The sequence below is a fragment of the Pristis pectinata genome, chromosome 7, assembly GCF_009764475.1.
Source record: "Pristis pectinata isolate sPriPec2 chromosome 7, sPriPec2.1.pri, whole genome shotgun sequence".
Lineage (NCBI taxonomy): Eukaryota > Metazoa > Chordata > Chondrichthyes > Rhinopristiformes > Pristidae > Pristis > Pristis pectinata.
The window spans coordinates 55,828,318-55,845,242 of NC_067411.1; the positions used below are offsets into that span (position 1 = coordinate 55,828,318).

Below are 16,925 nucleotides of genomic sequence, written 5' to 3' on the forward strand. Positions count from 1 at the left end.
GGGACCTCCAGGGAACGAGGCTGGTGAATTAATAACAGGAAACAAAGAAATGGCAGATATGTTAAATCAATTTAACCATGGAGGATGCTGCAAATGTCCCTAAGATAACAGATGAGCTAATTTCAAATACCATGGAGGAACTTGAAAAAATCCCAATCACAAAGGATAAAGTATTAGAGAAACTCATGAGGCTAAAGGTGGACAAATTGCCAAGACTTGACAGCCTGCACCCAAGGGTGTTAAAGAAAGTGGCTGCAGAGATGGTGGACCTATTACTAAACTTAGGTAGGGTACTGGAAAATTGGAAAACAGCCAATTTTTGTTCAAAGAGGAAGACAGAAGGCAGTTAGTTTAACATCTATTGTTGGCAAGATGCTAGAGTCAGTAATCAAAGAGGAAATTATCATTTCTGAAAGTGAATATAATCAAACCTAGTCAACATGGTTTATTGAAAGCTAAACCATGTTTGACAAATTTGCTCAAATTCTTTGAAGATATTATAGTGTATATTGATAAAGAGGAACCTGTTGATGTTGTGTACTTAGATTTCCAAAAGGCATTTGACAAGGTGCCACATAAGAGATTGATACATAAATTAAGAGCCCAAGGTATTGGAGGAAGTGTGTTAGCATAGATCGAAAACTGGTTGTCACTTCGAAAACAGTTGGAATAAATGGGTTATTCTCAGGATGGAGGGATGTAAGGAGTGGAGTACCCCAGACGTCAATTCTTGGCCCTCAATTGTTTACCTCAATGATCTGGAGGAGGGAACAAATTGTGATATTTCCAAGTTTGCTGATGATACGAAAATAGGTGGAAGGATATGTTATGATGAGGACATTGTGACTCTACAATAGGATATAGATCGGTTAAATGATTGGGTAAAAAGCTGGAAAATGGAGTTTAATGAGGTCATGCACTTCAGCAAAAGGAAACAAAAGGCAGATTATTATCTCAATGGAGAGAGACTGCAAATGAGTGCAACTCAGAGGGATCGAGGTGAGCATGAATAAGGTTAGCAGGCAAGTCCAACAAGTATTTAAGGTGGCAAATGGCATGTTGGCTTTTATTGCAAAGGGATGGAGTTTAAGACTAGGGAAGTTTTGTTACAGTTGTACAGGGTGTTGACGAGCCCACACCTGGAACACTACAGTTTTGGTCTCCCTATCTATCAAAGGATATAGTAGCATTGGAGGCAGCCCAAAAGAAATTGGCCAGGCCAACTCCTGGGATGAGAGGGTTGTCCTATAAAGAGTGACTTGACAGATTTGTATTTCTTACTCTTGTGTAATCCTAAGGGGTTTTGGCAGGGTAAATGTTGAGATGTTGCTGTTAGTGGGAGGGTCATGAACAAGGCGACATGGCTACAAAATAAAGAGCTGATCATTTAAAACTGAGGTGTACACATAGAACAGTGCAGCACAGGAACAGGCCCTTCAGCCCATGATGTCTGTGCTGAGCATGATGCCAAATTAAACTAATCCCTCCTGACTGCACATGATCCATACCCTACCATTCCTTGCATATTCTTTTGCCTATCTAAAAGCCTCTTAAATACCACTATAGTATCTGCCTCCACTACCACCCTGGCAGTGCATTCCAGGCACCCACCACTGTCACAAAAAACCTGCCTCACACATCCCTCTAAACTTTTGCCCTCTTGCCTTAAAGTTAAGCCCTCAAAGTAGAAATTTATTTTTGCAGACAGTAGTGAATCTCTGGAATTCTCTGCCACCGAGAGTGGTGGAGGCCAGATCATTAGATATATTTAAGGTGGAGGTAGACGTATTTGAAAGATGGCAGAGTTGAGGGTTATGGGGAAGTGGCACAGAATAGGACAAATCAGCATTGGTCTGTCTAGATCATATTGAATAATGGGAAAGGTTAAGAGTCAAAGTGTCACAATGTCGAGCAAAGAGCGAGCTCGCAGAGAACCAAAATGCAGTGCACTGGTACGAGACTGGAGTCAGGATGCTTCCTCAGAACCAAACGCAGGTGGCAACCTGAAGGAATCTTGCCTCGGGGCTCTTTGAGGTGGGGTCCCAACATGAAAACTGGATATCCTAAGAGGAACAGTGAAACCAGGACTGCTCTAGAGTTGCAACTCTAAGCAGCCAGGAGACAAAGTATACCCAAAGGTTGACCAGTACTCTGGCAACTAGTGCTACTGAAACCAGGGCTCTTATGCTAGTCTCCTGATGGGGCTCAGGTGTGTGTTGTTATGCGATTAGTAGTGCATGGACTCCATGTGTTGCACGATGAGGCCCCATCAATGGAGCCAAATCAAGGGCCAGCACTCTGAACCATGACAGTACCCCCACCCCCCAACAGGAGCCTCCAGGTGACCCATTGGGCTTACCTGGATGGTTCTGATGGAATTTCTGAATGAGGGAGGGGTCCAAAATGAAGGAGCAAGGAACCCAGGAACGTTCCTCCAGATTGTATCCCTCCCAATCCACCAAGTACTGCAGGCCCCTACCCTGGCAGTGTATATCCAGTAAACACCAGACGGTGTAAGCTGGGTGGTCGTCAACAATCTGGAGGGGCAGAGGGGGCTTGGCTGGAGGGTATAATGGACTGCTAGCCACTGGCTTCACCTGAGACACGTGGAAAGTGGCATGTATCCTCAGTTGTAGGCAATTTGAGCTGGACCGTCGTGGGATTGACAATCTGCTCAATTTCAAAAGGTCCCAAGAAGCAAGGAGCTAGTTTCTTGGGCTCATCCTTGAGGGGGATGTCCTTAGCCGAGAGCCAAACCTTCTGCCCAGGCTGGTACACTGGTGCAGGAACCCGCTGATGATCAGCAAATCTCCAGTTGCGGTCGGCTGTATGGAGCAGGGCCGCGCGTCCTCCCAGACCTTGCGGCAACAGCAGAGGTGGTCCTGAACTGAGGGCACGGCGATGTCCCCCTCATGGATGGAGAACAGAGGAGGTTGGTAACCGAGTGAGCATTCGAAGGGGGATCTTCCGGTGGCGGTGCAGACCAGGGAGTTGTGGGCGTACTCAACCCAAGTGAGGTGAGTGCTCCATGTTCACAGGTTGTTCGCCATTATGCAGCATAGTGCTGTTTCCAAATCTTGATTTGCCCATTCTGTCTGGCCATTTGTCTGTGGATGGAAACCAGACAACAGGCTTACGGACATTCTGAGGGCCTGACAAAAGGACCTCCATACTGCAGAGACAAACTGGGGACTCAGGTCAGAGACAATGTCTGCAGGGATTCTGTGGAGGCAGAAGATGTGTTGGATGACCAGGTCGGCTGTCTCCTGAGCTGTAGGGAGTTTGGGAAGGGCCACGAAATGCATTGCTTTGGCTAAGCAGTCCGCTACAGTGAGGACAACTGTTCCCGTGAGAAGGGGGCTGTCCTGTGACAAAATCCAGGGTGATATGGGACCACAGACAGCTAGGTACAGGTAAGGGATGAAGCAGTCCAGCAGGTGGTCAGTGGGAGGCTTTTCCCACCAGTGCAGACAGAACAGGCAGAAACAAAGGAATGAGTATCAGTGTCCATGGAGGGCCACCAGGAGTGTTTCTTCAGGAGGAGAAGCATCCTATCAATCCCCGGATGGCAGGTGAAACGAGAATGTCCCCACTGCAGAACCTGAGACCGCATGGATTCTGGTACAAAAAGGCGGTTGGGTGGTCTGTTACCTGGGTCAGGTTGGGTGTTGGGCTTCCTTCACTATGGCCTCGATCTCCCAGGTGAGGGCTGCCACCACACAGGACCGGGGAAGGATGGTCTCAGGGTTAGGATGGTCCTCCTCGGTAGTGTATTGCCAGGAGAGAGCATTGGGTTTCCCATTCTTGGACCCAGGACAATATGTCAGTGTAAACCGGAACCTGCTAAAGAATAATGCCCACTGGGCTTGATGGTAATTCAGGCATTTCGCGGTTTGTATATATTCCAGGTTCTTGTGGTCTGTCCAAACGATAAACAGATGTTCTGCTCCCTCTAGTGAGTGCCTCCACTCCTCTAATGCAAGCTTGACTGCCAGTAACTCCCAGTTCCATGTCATAATTACGTTCGGCAGGGGACAACCAGCGAGAAAAAAAGCATAGGGGTGCAGTTTCTGATCCAAACTGAAGCATTGAGAGGACCACTCCCACCCCAAAGTCAGAGGCGTCGACCTCCACAATGAATTAGCTGGAGCGGTCTGGTTGGACCAGGATGGGGGAGGACGTGAATGCTGAGTCAGCTTCAGGGTTCCACAGAAAAGGGGTCTTAGGTGAAGTGAGTTGAGTAAGGGGCACCGCCACCCAACTATAATCCCTAATGAAACTGCAATAGAAATTCTCAAACCCCAGAAACCGTTGGAGTTGCTTGCGTGTCATGGGTCGAGGCCATTCCACCACCACCCAGGTCTTCTCGGGATCTGCCCTTACTCATTCGCTCTCAATGATATAACCTAAGAAGCTGACGGAGGGGACATGGAATTCACATTTCTCAGCCTTGACAAAGAGCTTGTTTTGCCAAAGCCTCTGGAGAACCTGACGGACATGCGGGGTGTGTTCCTGGAGAAGATCAGGATGTCATCCAGATAGACAAACAAGTTGATTTATGAAGTCCCGTAGGACATCGCTGATCAGAGCTTGGAAGACGGAGGGAGCATTGGTGAGGCCAAATGGCATTACTAGGTATTTGAAGTGGCCGAGAGGGGTATTAAATGCTGTTTTCCACTCGCCTCCCTCCCTTAACCTGAGGAGATGGAGAAAGGGCCGACTGGAGACAAGTGGAATGGCAGAACGGACTCCAACTGACTATATTGCCCATGGCCCAATCGAGGTGGAGATTGTGGTGGCTCAACCAGGGGTACCCAAGGACCATCGGCATCTGTGATGGAGTTTCAGGTGAAATTGGACCTGTTCTCGATGGTTCCCAGAGATCATCGACAACAGCGAAGGTGTACGGTGTGAGACTTCGGTCAACAGTCTGCCATCTAGTGCCTGAACTTCTAGAGGGGTACTCAGTGGCTCCCGAGGAATCCCAGCCCAGGAGGCTGCATCTTCATCCAACAGATTTCCCTTGGCGCCAGAGCCCACCAAGGCGGAAAGGGACAGGGACTGTTGGAGGTGTCTTATGGTAGCTGGGATCAGCATCCAGTTCTGGGAGACGATAGGGAAAGTTGCCTGGCTCACCAGCACCTCCCTTTCTACTGGTGAGCCCTCTCCTCTTGGAGAAAGGGCACAAGTGGCAAGAAAATGGCCAGGCTGGCCACAATGGAGGCAACTCCCAGCTCTTAACCTCAGGCATCATTCAGAGAAAGGCGGTTCCATCCCAGTTGCATTGGTTGCTCCCCTAGGGTGGTGCAATCAGCTGAGTTGGGAGCACCCCTAGGGGCGGAAGGAGAAGCAGCAGAGAGGCTCAAGTCAGGAGAGGCTTGGGAAGGTGACCTGTGGGGTGAATGAAGGTGTTGGACAAACCATCCTCTCTCTGCCGTTCCCAGAGTCGGTTGTCCAGTCTGGTGGCTAGGGAGATCAACACATCCAGGCTGGTTGTCTCATCTTGTGCCGCCAACTAGTCCTTTATCCTGTTGCAGAGGCCTTGCCGAAAAGCCCCCTGGGGAGCCTCCTCATTGCATCAAGTCAGCTGCTAACGTCCAGAACTCCACAGAGTATTCTGCAATGCTGCGGGAGCCTTGACAGAGGGTGAGTAGTTGTTTGGCTGCCTCCTTACCCCTGATGGGATGGTCGATGAAGGTGTGAAATGAGGAGCAGGTCTCTGGCTGATTGTCCCAGATGGCAGTGGCCCATTCCAGCACACTTCCTTGTAACAACCCCACAATAAATGAGATCTTGGATCTCTCAGTGGTGTACGTGGAGGGCCACTGCTCAAATACTAACAAGCATTGTAGTAGAAAGGACCAGCATTTTCCCAGATCCCCAGTGTAGGGTTCTGGGTCAGGTACATGCAGTTCCTTAGGTGGTCAGGTCATCAAATCATAGGGTGATGCTCCTACAGATTGTCCAGGCTGGTCAGACAGTTCTCAGAGTGGAAGAGGTAAGAAGAGCAAAGACTCAGCTGATCTGCCCAACATTTCACTGCTAGGGTACAGCAGTCTGCCATAACCTCCCAGAGCTGCTGGTCATGCTGGCCCAGAAGTGAGCCCTGGCTGGTGAAAGCTTCATACAGGGGCTTGATGACCGCTGGGTTCATGTGGCCAGAGTATTCTGTCACAATGTCAAGCAAAGAGCAAGCTTGCTGAGAACCCAAATGCAGCACACTGGTATGAGACTGGAGTCAGGATGCTTCCTCAGAACCAAACACAGAAGGAATCTTGCCTCAGGGCTTTGAGGTGGGGTCCCAACACAGAAACTGGATATCCTAAGAGGAACAGTGAAACCAGGACTGCTCTGGAGTTGGGAGCTCTAAGCAGCCAGGAGACACAGTATACCCAAAGGTTGACCAATACTCTAGCAACTAGTGCTAGTGAAACCAGGGCTCTTATGCTAGTCTCCTGATGGGGCTCAGGTGTGTGTTGTTATGCGATTAGTAGTGCATGGACTCCATGTGCTGCACAACGAGGCGCCATCAATGGAGCCGAATCGAGGGCCAGTGCTCGGAACCATGACACAGAGTTACATAATCATCAAATAGCATGGAAGCAGGCCCTTTGGTACAACTCGTCCATGCTGACCAAGGTGTCTTTCTGAGCACGTCCCCTTTGCCTGCATTTGGCCCATATCACTCTAAACTTTTTCTATCCTTGTGCATGTCTAAATGCCTTTTAAACATTGTAATTTACCTGCCTCTACCACTTCATCTGACAGCTCATTCCATGTACCCACCATCCTCTCTGGTCCCCTCTAAATCTTTTCTCTTAAAAATTGGTATTGATAGGGTAGATAGTCAGAGGCTTTTCCCCAGGGCTGAATTGGTGGCCACAAGAGGACATAGGTTTAAGGTGCTGGGGAGTAGATATGGAGGAGACATCAGGGGTAAGTTTTTTACTCAGAGAGTGGTGAGTGCATGGAATGGGCTGCCGGAAACGGTGGTGGAGGCGGATACGATAGGGTCTTTCAAGAGACTCTTAGATAGGTACATGGAGCTGAGTAAAATAGAGGGCTATGGGTAAACCTAGTAATTTCCAGGGTAGGGACATGTTCGGCACAGCTTTGTGGGCCGAAGGGCCTGAATTGTGCTGTAATTGTTCTATGTTCTAAACCTACAGTATGTCCTCTAGTTTTAGACTCCCTTATCCTGGGAAAAAGACTGTGACAATCCATCGTATCGATACCTCTCTATAATGTTACTCCTCAGCTACCTTCACTCTGGGGAAAACAGTTCCAGCCTATCCAGTCTCTTTAACTGGCAACATCCTTGTGAATCTCTTCTGCACCCTCCCTAACCTAGTGGTCTACTCCTGCTCTTGTTTTTTTGTGTTCTATGTTTACCTTTTCCCTTCTCTTTTTGCTCTTTTATAACAACCTTTCTTTTTTTAAAAAAAAAGTCCATGAAGGTATTTAGAATATCTGGGTACAAGGGCTGATATTTATCTTCAATCACAGAAAACATCTGTTAGTGGGAGTTTGCTGAGCTCAGTGTGGCTGCTGCTCCTCAAACAAAACCTTACTCTGTCCTTGGATATAAAGTGCTTTGGGGTGGCCTAATATTGTGAAAGTTGCTAAAGAATGGTATCTTCATTTTCTATATTTCTCTATTTGATTTAGCCTTGAATTTATTTACTCTCATGTACCTTTGTGTTTCAGTCCATGCACTTCACTTTAGAATCCTTTAATCTGATTGGTTAAGGTAGGTTACTATGTTCAGTCATATTCCTCACTGAAATATTATCAGTTGTCATTTTCAGTAAATTGTCATGCAAACATTTTAAAAACTATCAACATATAAGGGCAATTTTAACCGTAGCATATGTAGCTAGATGAGTGGCTGCATCAAATTGCAGCCTATTAGCTTTAAGTTCCTTCTGTTTTCCCTGTCCATCTATAATAATGATTTGAATCTGACGTTATTGGGAAGTTCATTGGAAGTGCAACTTTAATCCCAAAGCAATTGAGCAGTCTATGTTAGTTCATCTATCTATTTAACCTTGCAGCTCTGCTATAATCTTTGGGGAACAGTAGCAATACTCCATATAGTTAAGTGTGCGTAGCTCCTATAGAACAAAAGTAATTGTTGTTACAGTGGTAATATTCCCTAGAAGATGAAAGCAAAGCTCCTAACAATGTTGTGTTTAATAATCTTTACATCATTGATATTCCTTTTGGCACACTCCTTACAGTTCTATCGGATATTATCAAGACTCCTCATGGGTCTGTGCCTGTATTCTTTTTATTGTAGTAAAACACCATAGAAGTTTACAGCACAGAAAACAAGCTGTTTATCCCATTGTGTCTGTGGAATTTTTGCTAAAGCAATCCAAAACTGAGCTCAGCACTCACCATAGACCTCTATTTTAAATACTTATCCAATTTTTCCATTGAATAAGGCAGTATGTTATTCCTGTGGCAGAAGATTCCATAGACCAATATGTAACTTCCACCTAACTCTAATTGTTAATAACTCTGTTATATTTTAAATAGGTGAACCTCAGTGACTCTCCTGATAATATCATTGCTCCTTAGACACTAGTAATCATCTACCAGTCATGATTATCATGCCATACTCCTAATTTCATCATTGTAGAACTGTCTGGGGACAAAGAACAGTACGGATGCTATTTATAGGACTATACTGAGACTGTACATTCTCTGAAGGACATTATTTAACTTATGATAATATGCTCCTTATTGCAGTGTCTCATGGGACTATATCTGTAACATTATTTATTACAGGGTCAAATATCAATGAAGAGTTTCTAAACTCTTCAAATAAGATTTTTGATGTAAATGGCATGGAAGTGATTGCCATGAACATGTCTGAGATTATGGAAGAAATACATTGCACATCTGATATTGGCCTGTTCAGTTCTGGAATTACTGTCAAGGGTTCAGAACATCAATATAGTGCTGAAAATACCATTTGGCAAAATTTCTGCAGATCAAATCTCCACTAACAACATTGTCCTGGATGAAAAGCGTGTTAATTATATACTGTTCCATAGATCATGATATATTTATTTTTATAGCACATGATTTAATCATTCTCCAATTGTCCAGGAATTCATCCATGAATTCACAGTTTGTCTAACTCAATGGCATCTTGATTATTTTCATATTAAGCAGTTTATCCTCAGTCCCATAATTTGTAATAATTTTACAGAAGTTGAGAGACAGGGTTATTGCATATTCTGTTGCCTTTGGTGTCTTTTTTGAATGACGGTCTCTCCTCTGATCTTTTCTCCTTTATCTCCTTCCTTTTCTTTTGCTCTTTCTCTCCTCTTTCATTTTCATTTGTTCCTCTCCCACCCCTTTTGCATTTTTGCTTTTGGGCAGGTTGTTTGCAGTGTGTGGCAAGAATTTTGCTACCAATGGCTGCAGGCTGCATTTAGGGTGGCATGAGATAGATACGTAATCCTCGCCTACTGACTTCCTCCCCTCACACCATTTACATGTCTCCCTTCCTCTGGATCATCATTTTCCAAATGAAATAAAACCAGGAGTAGGGCCATTCAACCCCTCACACCTACTCTGTCATTCAGTAATATCATGGCTGATCATTCTGCCTATGTCTCTTTAGATATTTTGACCCTAATGTATGCAATTAACATTGGCCTAATCTCCTAACAACTCAGGACTGAGATCACTAGTTGCTTCAAAATTCAACGGATTTCTGATTGAAGATAATGGTAGGGAAACAGGCTCTCTCTCTCTCTCACTCTCTCTTCTCTCTCCCCACTCCCTGAGCTTAATCTATTTTGTTGCAGTCTCTGGTTCAGGAGTTCTTTTATCTTTAAATGCACAGGTTAAAGCAGTGCAGGACAGGGACCTGGGCATGTTCAGAGAGAAATACAGCACAGAAACCGGCCCTTCAGTCCACACCGACCATCAGCCACCCATTTACACTAATCCTACATTAATCCCATTTTTATTCTCCCCACATTCTCATCAACTCCTCCCAGATTTTACCACTCACCTACATACTAGAAGCAATTTAAAGTAGCCAATTAACCCACTAATCACATCTTTGAGCTGTGAGAGGAACCTAGAACACATGGGGGAAATCCATGCAGTCACAGGGAGAATGTGCAAACACCACAAAGACAGGGGTCAGGATTGAACCTGGGTCTCTGGCACTGTGAGGCAGCCTGCTTGCTGTGTCACTATGCCACTGTGTTGTCCCAGTCCCTCAGAGATCCAGTTTTCTACTCTATATACAAAAGCATGTGCAGGTTTTAAAATGTGTAATCTCTTTGTTTCACTGTTACTACACTTCATTGTTACTACACAACAGGTGCTTGTTAGTAAAACAGATGCCACGTACCTGTTAAAATGACCCTACATTAACTGAAGTGAAAACAAAAAAAAATGCTGAAAATACTTGGCAGGCCAGGCAGGATCTGTGAAGAGAAAAGCAGAGCTAACCTTTCAGGTAAATGAACTTAAAGCCATAAATATCAAAAAAGTACAGATGTAGGAAATCTTAAACAAAAGGAGAAAATGCTGGAAACAGTCAACAAGTCAGCAGCAAGATGAGTAGAGGTAATGTTTTGGGTTGAAGACCTTCATTGGAACCTTTAGCCATGTGATAAAACTCATCAACCTGAAATCTTAAGTCTGTTCATGGACAAAACCGAATCTGCTGAGTATGTTTTTATTTCAGATATCTGGCATCTGCATTATTTTGCTTTTGCAACTGATGTGTTTGTTGTGTTTGAGCTCAACAAGTCAGTGCAATCTTCTTCCTGATGTGTGCAGCACTCAGAGCCAAATGCACTGATTTTAATCTCCTTGCAGGTGTTTATCATCCTTCTGTATGGTGAGCCTTCATGCAGCCAGCTGCTGTTTCCAGTCTGTTGCCTTAATTGTGTTCAAGACTTGTGGTTGCATCACTATCGTGTGCCTCGTTACTCAGATAAGCAATTTTAGAATATGATCCCATCAGCACAGCATTGACTAAATGTGACTGCGGAGACCAGATGTCTGTGCTGGGTGGATGATGTACCCTGATGGTAAAGTAACTTTGGAATGTTTGCAAATTGCAGTCTAAATATTAGTCATGATGTAGTTAACCTGGTGGAGATGATGTCAACCACACTAATAGAAATACTCAAAGCCAGACACCATGGTACCTTGGTTAACCCAAAGCAATGCAATGTCAATGTGTGGCATTGTTGCTGGGTTATTGCCTCTCTGTTTGGTTGCTCAAGTGTGGAGTCAGGTTTTTAACCTCAGAGGCGTGTCCTTTTCGTACATCCTAGCACTCTTTTTCACCTGCTGACATGCTTCTCTTCTGCCCCTATTTCTCCTATTCCTCCTCCTTCTGCTGGTTCTTGAGACTTACAGATAAGGGCTGGGACTTCAGATGACAACAGCATGGAACAGATGACAAGGAAGGCTAAAGATCCCCTTTGGGGAGTGCTGCAGGGCACCTCCTGTTCACTCCAGGTACTGGACTCTCATCTTGAGGACCCTGGTGGCACTCTCCACTGACCTCCTGGTGATTGCATGGCTCTGATTGTACTGGGACTCTGCTACATGGTCAGCAGCTCAGAAAGGGACAGGGAGCCAAAGAAGGAGGGGATACCTTATCCCCATTGCACCAGCTCTCAGTGCAGTATGGCAGCTAACATGTGACAGACTCCCTGAAAATAAAGAATTCCCAGGAAAGAGGTTTGGCTGTGAGAAATGTCATACCCTGAAGAGTAGACTGTTTGAGGCTGTGATAGCCCAAGTGATTCAGAGCTCAATATTTACAGAGAGTGCCACGAGTGCCATATGATTTCAATCCATTGCTCTGTAAGCCTTCAGGAAGCCTGTGACCCTGGCAAATCCCCACGTCCCTGACAATTGCTGTTCTGTGTTCATAGAGAAGGAGATAAATTCTTCACACCAATTAGTCCGAATGTGAGCTGAACACTGAGATATGGCCATTGTCACTGACATGTGGAGAGATGGTTAATAGATAATTTTAATTATATTTAAATATGTGGTATTAGATTTCCAAATGTTCGTTGAGGCCCTTGTATTAGAAATTCATTTTACTAAGAAAAATAATGGATGAAATAAAATTTCAGACAGAATAAAGTGTATGAAATGATGAGAAGCCCAGAAAGGGACTTCTGAGCTTTAGCAGAGAGGCCAGTAAAAGGGAAATGGGAGAAAGGTTTGAGAGGAGTTGATAAAGAACGATTTCACTCATTGAGTGGTAGCCATCTGAAACTCATTCCCTGAAAGGCAGAACGGCTCACCATATTCACAATCTGACTGAGCAGATGAAGAGGTAAAGCCTGCAGGCTGATAGACCAAGGGCTAGGGAATGGGAGATACTTGAAATCTACTCTTGGCTGGCATGGACATGATTGGGTTGAATGGTCTCCTTTTGTGCTGTAAAGGTTTGACATTCTGTGAAATGAGTACACAGTGACCTGGGTAAGGCTGACTGCAAAATTGCAGCTTTTGTGATTCATTTAATGTAGGAGAAACAATAACTATGGGCAATCATGATAAGATAACTTTCATTTATTACTGGGTGAAAAATGAGTGAGAGCAGATAGGCAGGTTGTTGCCCATTTATTTTAGCACCATCTAGAATTCATAAAAAAGTTAGTCCTGATGCTTCATCTGTAAGGGAAGTGGTGCGTATCCACTATTGAACCCACCACTAAACTGGATGTTTCATGTGGATAAAATACATGGGTATCACTATGACCCTCACTAAGTTTTCAGTGGGTCACATCCCAGGCCATGAGGGCTTTAAAAGTTAACCACATTGTGTGGGATTGGAGTCACATTTAGGGCAAACGGAGTACAACTGGCAGGCACCCCTTTCCAAGGGCCATGTGAATCATTTTTCAATATTCCAGTAGTTTTCATAATAGGTCAATTGGCTGACCCAAATGTGTTGACTTTCATTTCTAAATTTGCCTTGATGAATTTGAACTTCTTATCAGATTGCCTCTCCCATACCATAGATACCCAGATAACTTTATTCTGTTGTCTGTGTGCCTTTCATCACAGTTCACTCATGTACACACTTAAAACATTAAGCTGTCTTTACAGTCACTGACTGGCAGCTTTGGCTGCATTTTACACTTTGGCATTGTAGCAGTGTTGCTGCTTCTGAGTGAGAGGGTGCAGGTTCAAGCTGCGTCTCATCCTGGCAGGTGGAAGCCTGAATTCTGCCTATGAAGTCTGGATATTCACAGGATATTCACACAGGAAGGCTCTGGGTGAATTGTCCCTCTTTGCTCATTATATAAGTTGTGGGAGGCCATTAAGCCCTTCCCTTAGTCAATGGTTGGGCGGCCTGCAAGTACTTAACTATTTCTCCCTGTCCAACAAAAGAAAAAACGGGAAGCCATGACAACTTTAGTATTGGCAGTTTTCTTTCCTATTTTTAAATATTAATCTTTTTTTTCTTCCTTTCACTTTTGCAGAGGGTGATTGTCCCCGGTGGCAGTGAAGCCTTCAGATGGTTCTTCTGAGGATAATTGCAGAGCTCTTCAAGACCTCATGAAACGTGAATTGTCTCACGAGCAGAGAGCTTGTTCTGCATGTGTTCCCGATGCAAGGCACAAGTTCCATGCCGATGGTTCTTTTCTCATTATTGTAGTGGACGTTTTTTTCGAGCATTTTTGGTTTTATGTTAAAACTGTGTGCTGTTATTATTAGGGGTGAATTTTACAAAAATGCAGCTAGCATTGTATGATGAAGAGAACTGGACAATCACTATACTATATTGAGCATTTGTGGCCAGTGCTATTGTTTATATAAAAAAAACTTGTTTTAAGAGATGGGGAATTAAGCAATAACCTATAGTGCAATTGTACAGGTAATGAGCATGTTTTGTAGGGTAGTGAAGGATATAACAGTTTTGCTAAGAGTAGATTCTTTTTTTTCCTGGGTCTAACAAAGGGTTTGTACTTAGTGTGCTACAGTTCATGCTATCAGATGCTTCTCTATGTTGACTGAAGAAGACAACAGGACCACTGCAGTGCTGTTTGACTTTCAAGATTGGTGGATGGACTGTAAAATGACTGAATAACAAAGGCATGAAAGAAGATGCAGGGAAAGGAGTGATTCACTGTTTGCAAAGAAATCCCCTTATATTTGGTTGTGTCAAATAGGTACCATCAATGTGGAGACATATATATTTAGCAGTGTATTTTCTTTCCTTATCTATTAAAGATGCACTTTGGTGAGAAGCCTTTGTAGAACCTCTATTTGAGCATTGTGATATAATGGAGAATTGACCTTATGAAGCACCCAGTATATTTGTCATGTCAAAAGAATGCATCAAATCATTCACATGGCCAAGTGTGTAAATTTTGCCTCCATTTATAAGATGGGATATTCCTTTAGATTCCTTTATGATGAAGGAGCTTGTTTAATCACATTCTGTGAAAATTATTTAGTGAGGGCAGTTTAGTGGTTACTGCACAGACCTCTCAGCTCTGAAATCTTGGGCACTGATCCAGCTTCAATGAATGGTGAAAGCTTGTGTTCTCTCTCTCTCTCTCTCTCTCTCTTTCTCTCTCTCTTTCTCTACCAACAGTATGCACCCTACACCCTAAATGTGCAGTGAGTTTGAATGCTGTCAACTTTCTCACTTCCTGCTAAGTGTAAGCCATGAGAAAAATTATCCATAATTGGACACTAAGTTAGGAATCTCACCTGGAGACCACTGACATGGTTGGTGTATGAAAGAAGACCTTTCCACCTGTTTGAGTTGGGGACATTCTTCACGAATGTTCACAGGAAGCGCAGTCCCTTTTAAGCTATAGCACCTAACTGGGACAGAGTTAGTGGAAGCTTGCTGTGCACCTAGCTCCACAAGGACCCTTATCGTTGCCTTCAAGTAATAGAGGTTCAGTTTCCCCACTACAACATCAACCACCTTAAAGTCAGCATTAATGTTCACCAAAGTCAAAAGGAAGCGACTTAGATTTGCACAGAACATTTCTTCTATGGAACGTTATGGAGGGGGTGGGGGGAGGTGCGGGGGAGGCATGGACGATCATTTGATTCTATACAAAGGCTAATTTACCCTCCTAGTTTTATTTGTAAAACCTGCTCGATTTAAAATTGAAATAAATGACAATATGTATTCATTTGGAGAGCTGCCTAGTGAGGCTGAAGGTTTTGCTCTTATTAACTGATCAAAACACAACACAAAGCTGTAAATCTGAATTAAAAATGAGTGCCGACACAGGGTCAACCCCTGAAGCGTTAACTTGTCTTTCTCTTCACAGGATCACTGACAAAATGGCTCTATATTTCTTGCATTTCCTGTTTTTTTTAATTTATCAGTCTTTTTATGTCATGGTGTCTGGGGTCCTGCACAGTAACTGCCTGCAGATGCACGTTTGCAGCCTAAGTTGCATGCTATATCTGTACTTTCCTGACTTTTTTTGAAATAAACTGGTAGCTAAATTCAATTGTTGCTAAATGTGAAATTAGTTGTCTGTTGTTGCCCGTACAGTCTGGGTCAAGATGTTTGTGCGGCATTGTTTTATCAAACAAAAGCTATTTTTGTAACTGATTTTGTGAGTAGTTTTAACATGCACCCAAATAAAGTGTGATACAATGATCAGCTCATGCATTCAGGTGCCCTTTTATCTTTTTCTTTAATTTCTGATCCTGAAAGGAGAAAACCTGCATTGATACAGCACCTTTCACAACCCCAGGTATCCAAAGCACTTTGAATCCAATGAAGTGCTTTGGAAGCACAGTCTTTGTTCTACTGTAGGGAAAGGCAGCCGTTATATTTTACACAATACAAGGTCCTGGTAACAGTAGTGTGATTATAATCAGATAATCTGATTTGCAAAAGGCTAGTATGCAGATTCAGCAAGTAATTAGGAAAGTTAACAGAATGTTGTCATTTATTGCCAGAGGAGTTTAATACAAAACTGGGAAGGTTAACCTTAAGTTATATAGCATATTGGCGAGGCCATGTCAGAGAAAACTAAAGAATCTAGTATCTGGAATGAATGTGTTGTCTTATGAGGAGAAGTTGAACAGACTGGGCTTGTATCCACAGGAGTTTAGAAGTGTGAGAGGAAATAATTGAAACTCATAAAATCCTGAGAGGTTTCAACATGGTCGATACAGGGAGGATGTTTCCTCTTGTGGGAAAAATTAGAATTAGGGGTCACTGTTTAAAGGGTATTCTGCCTAAGACAAGAGATGAGGTGAATGTTTTTTCTCTCTGTTGTGAGTCTTTGGAACCATCTTCCTCAAAGGGCAGTGGAAGCAGAGTATTTGAATATTTTTAAGGAAGAGGTAAATAGATATTTGATAAGGGGTGAAAGGTTACTGTGGATAGGCAGGAATGTGGAATTGAGATTATAATTAGATCAATCATGATGGTGTTGAATGGTGCAACAGATTTAAGGGGCTGAATGGTCTACGCTTGCCCCTAATGCAAATGTTCATTGACCATAGTTGAGAGATAAATATTGTCCAGACTACTGTGGGGACCTAGCCTGATGTTCTTCAGAGATTGCCAGGATATCTTGTACATCCACCCCGGGTTTATCATCTCACAGAGGGTCCCCTCACTACTGACCGAACTGTCAGCCTTGATTCTGTTTAAATTTCTAAGGTTGTGAAAGTGCCAAGACGCAGTGTTATTAATGCCCTACTTTTATGCTTTTTAAGAAGGAAAATGAGTATGGAACAGAGCTAAGGTGGAGGTTTGACTATGAAGAGTGTCTTTAATCAAAGTGAGAAAGAGAACTTGTATAGTCAAGGGAAGGTATGAATTCATGTTCCATGTGACTCAATACTGTGTCTAACAATTCAGTTTGATGGGAGTGGGGTGCCCACAGGACCATTCATCCATTACACTAAACCCACAATAT

At 43.7% G+C, this 16,925-nt stretch overlaps 1 protein-coding gene across 1 annotated transcript in view; it reads left to right on the forward strand.

The window, feature by feature from the left end:
* LOC127572871 (CXXC-type zinc finger protein 4-like) overlaps positions 1-15,650 on the forward strand; it is an 80,747-nt gene extending 65,097 nt beyond the window's left edge. Inside the window, exon 2 of the mRNA XM_052020570.1 lies at positions 13,497-15,650. Coding sequence (XP_051876530.1) covers positions 13,497-13,544 — 48 coding nt within the window. The 3' untranslated portion in view covers positions 13,545-15,650. The remainder of the gene's footprint in view (positions 1-13,496) is intronic.
* The last annotated feature ends 1,275 nt before the right edge of the window (positions 15,651-16,925 follow it).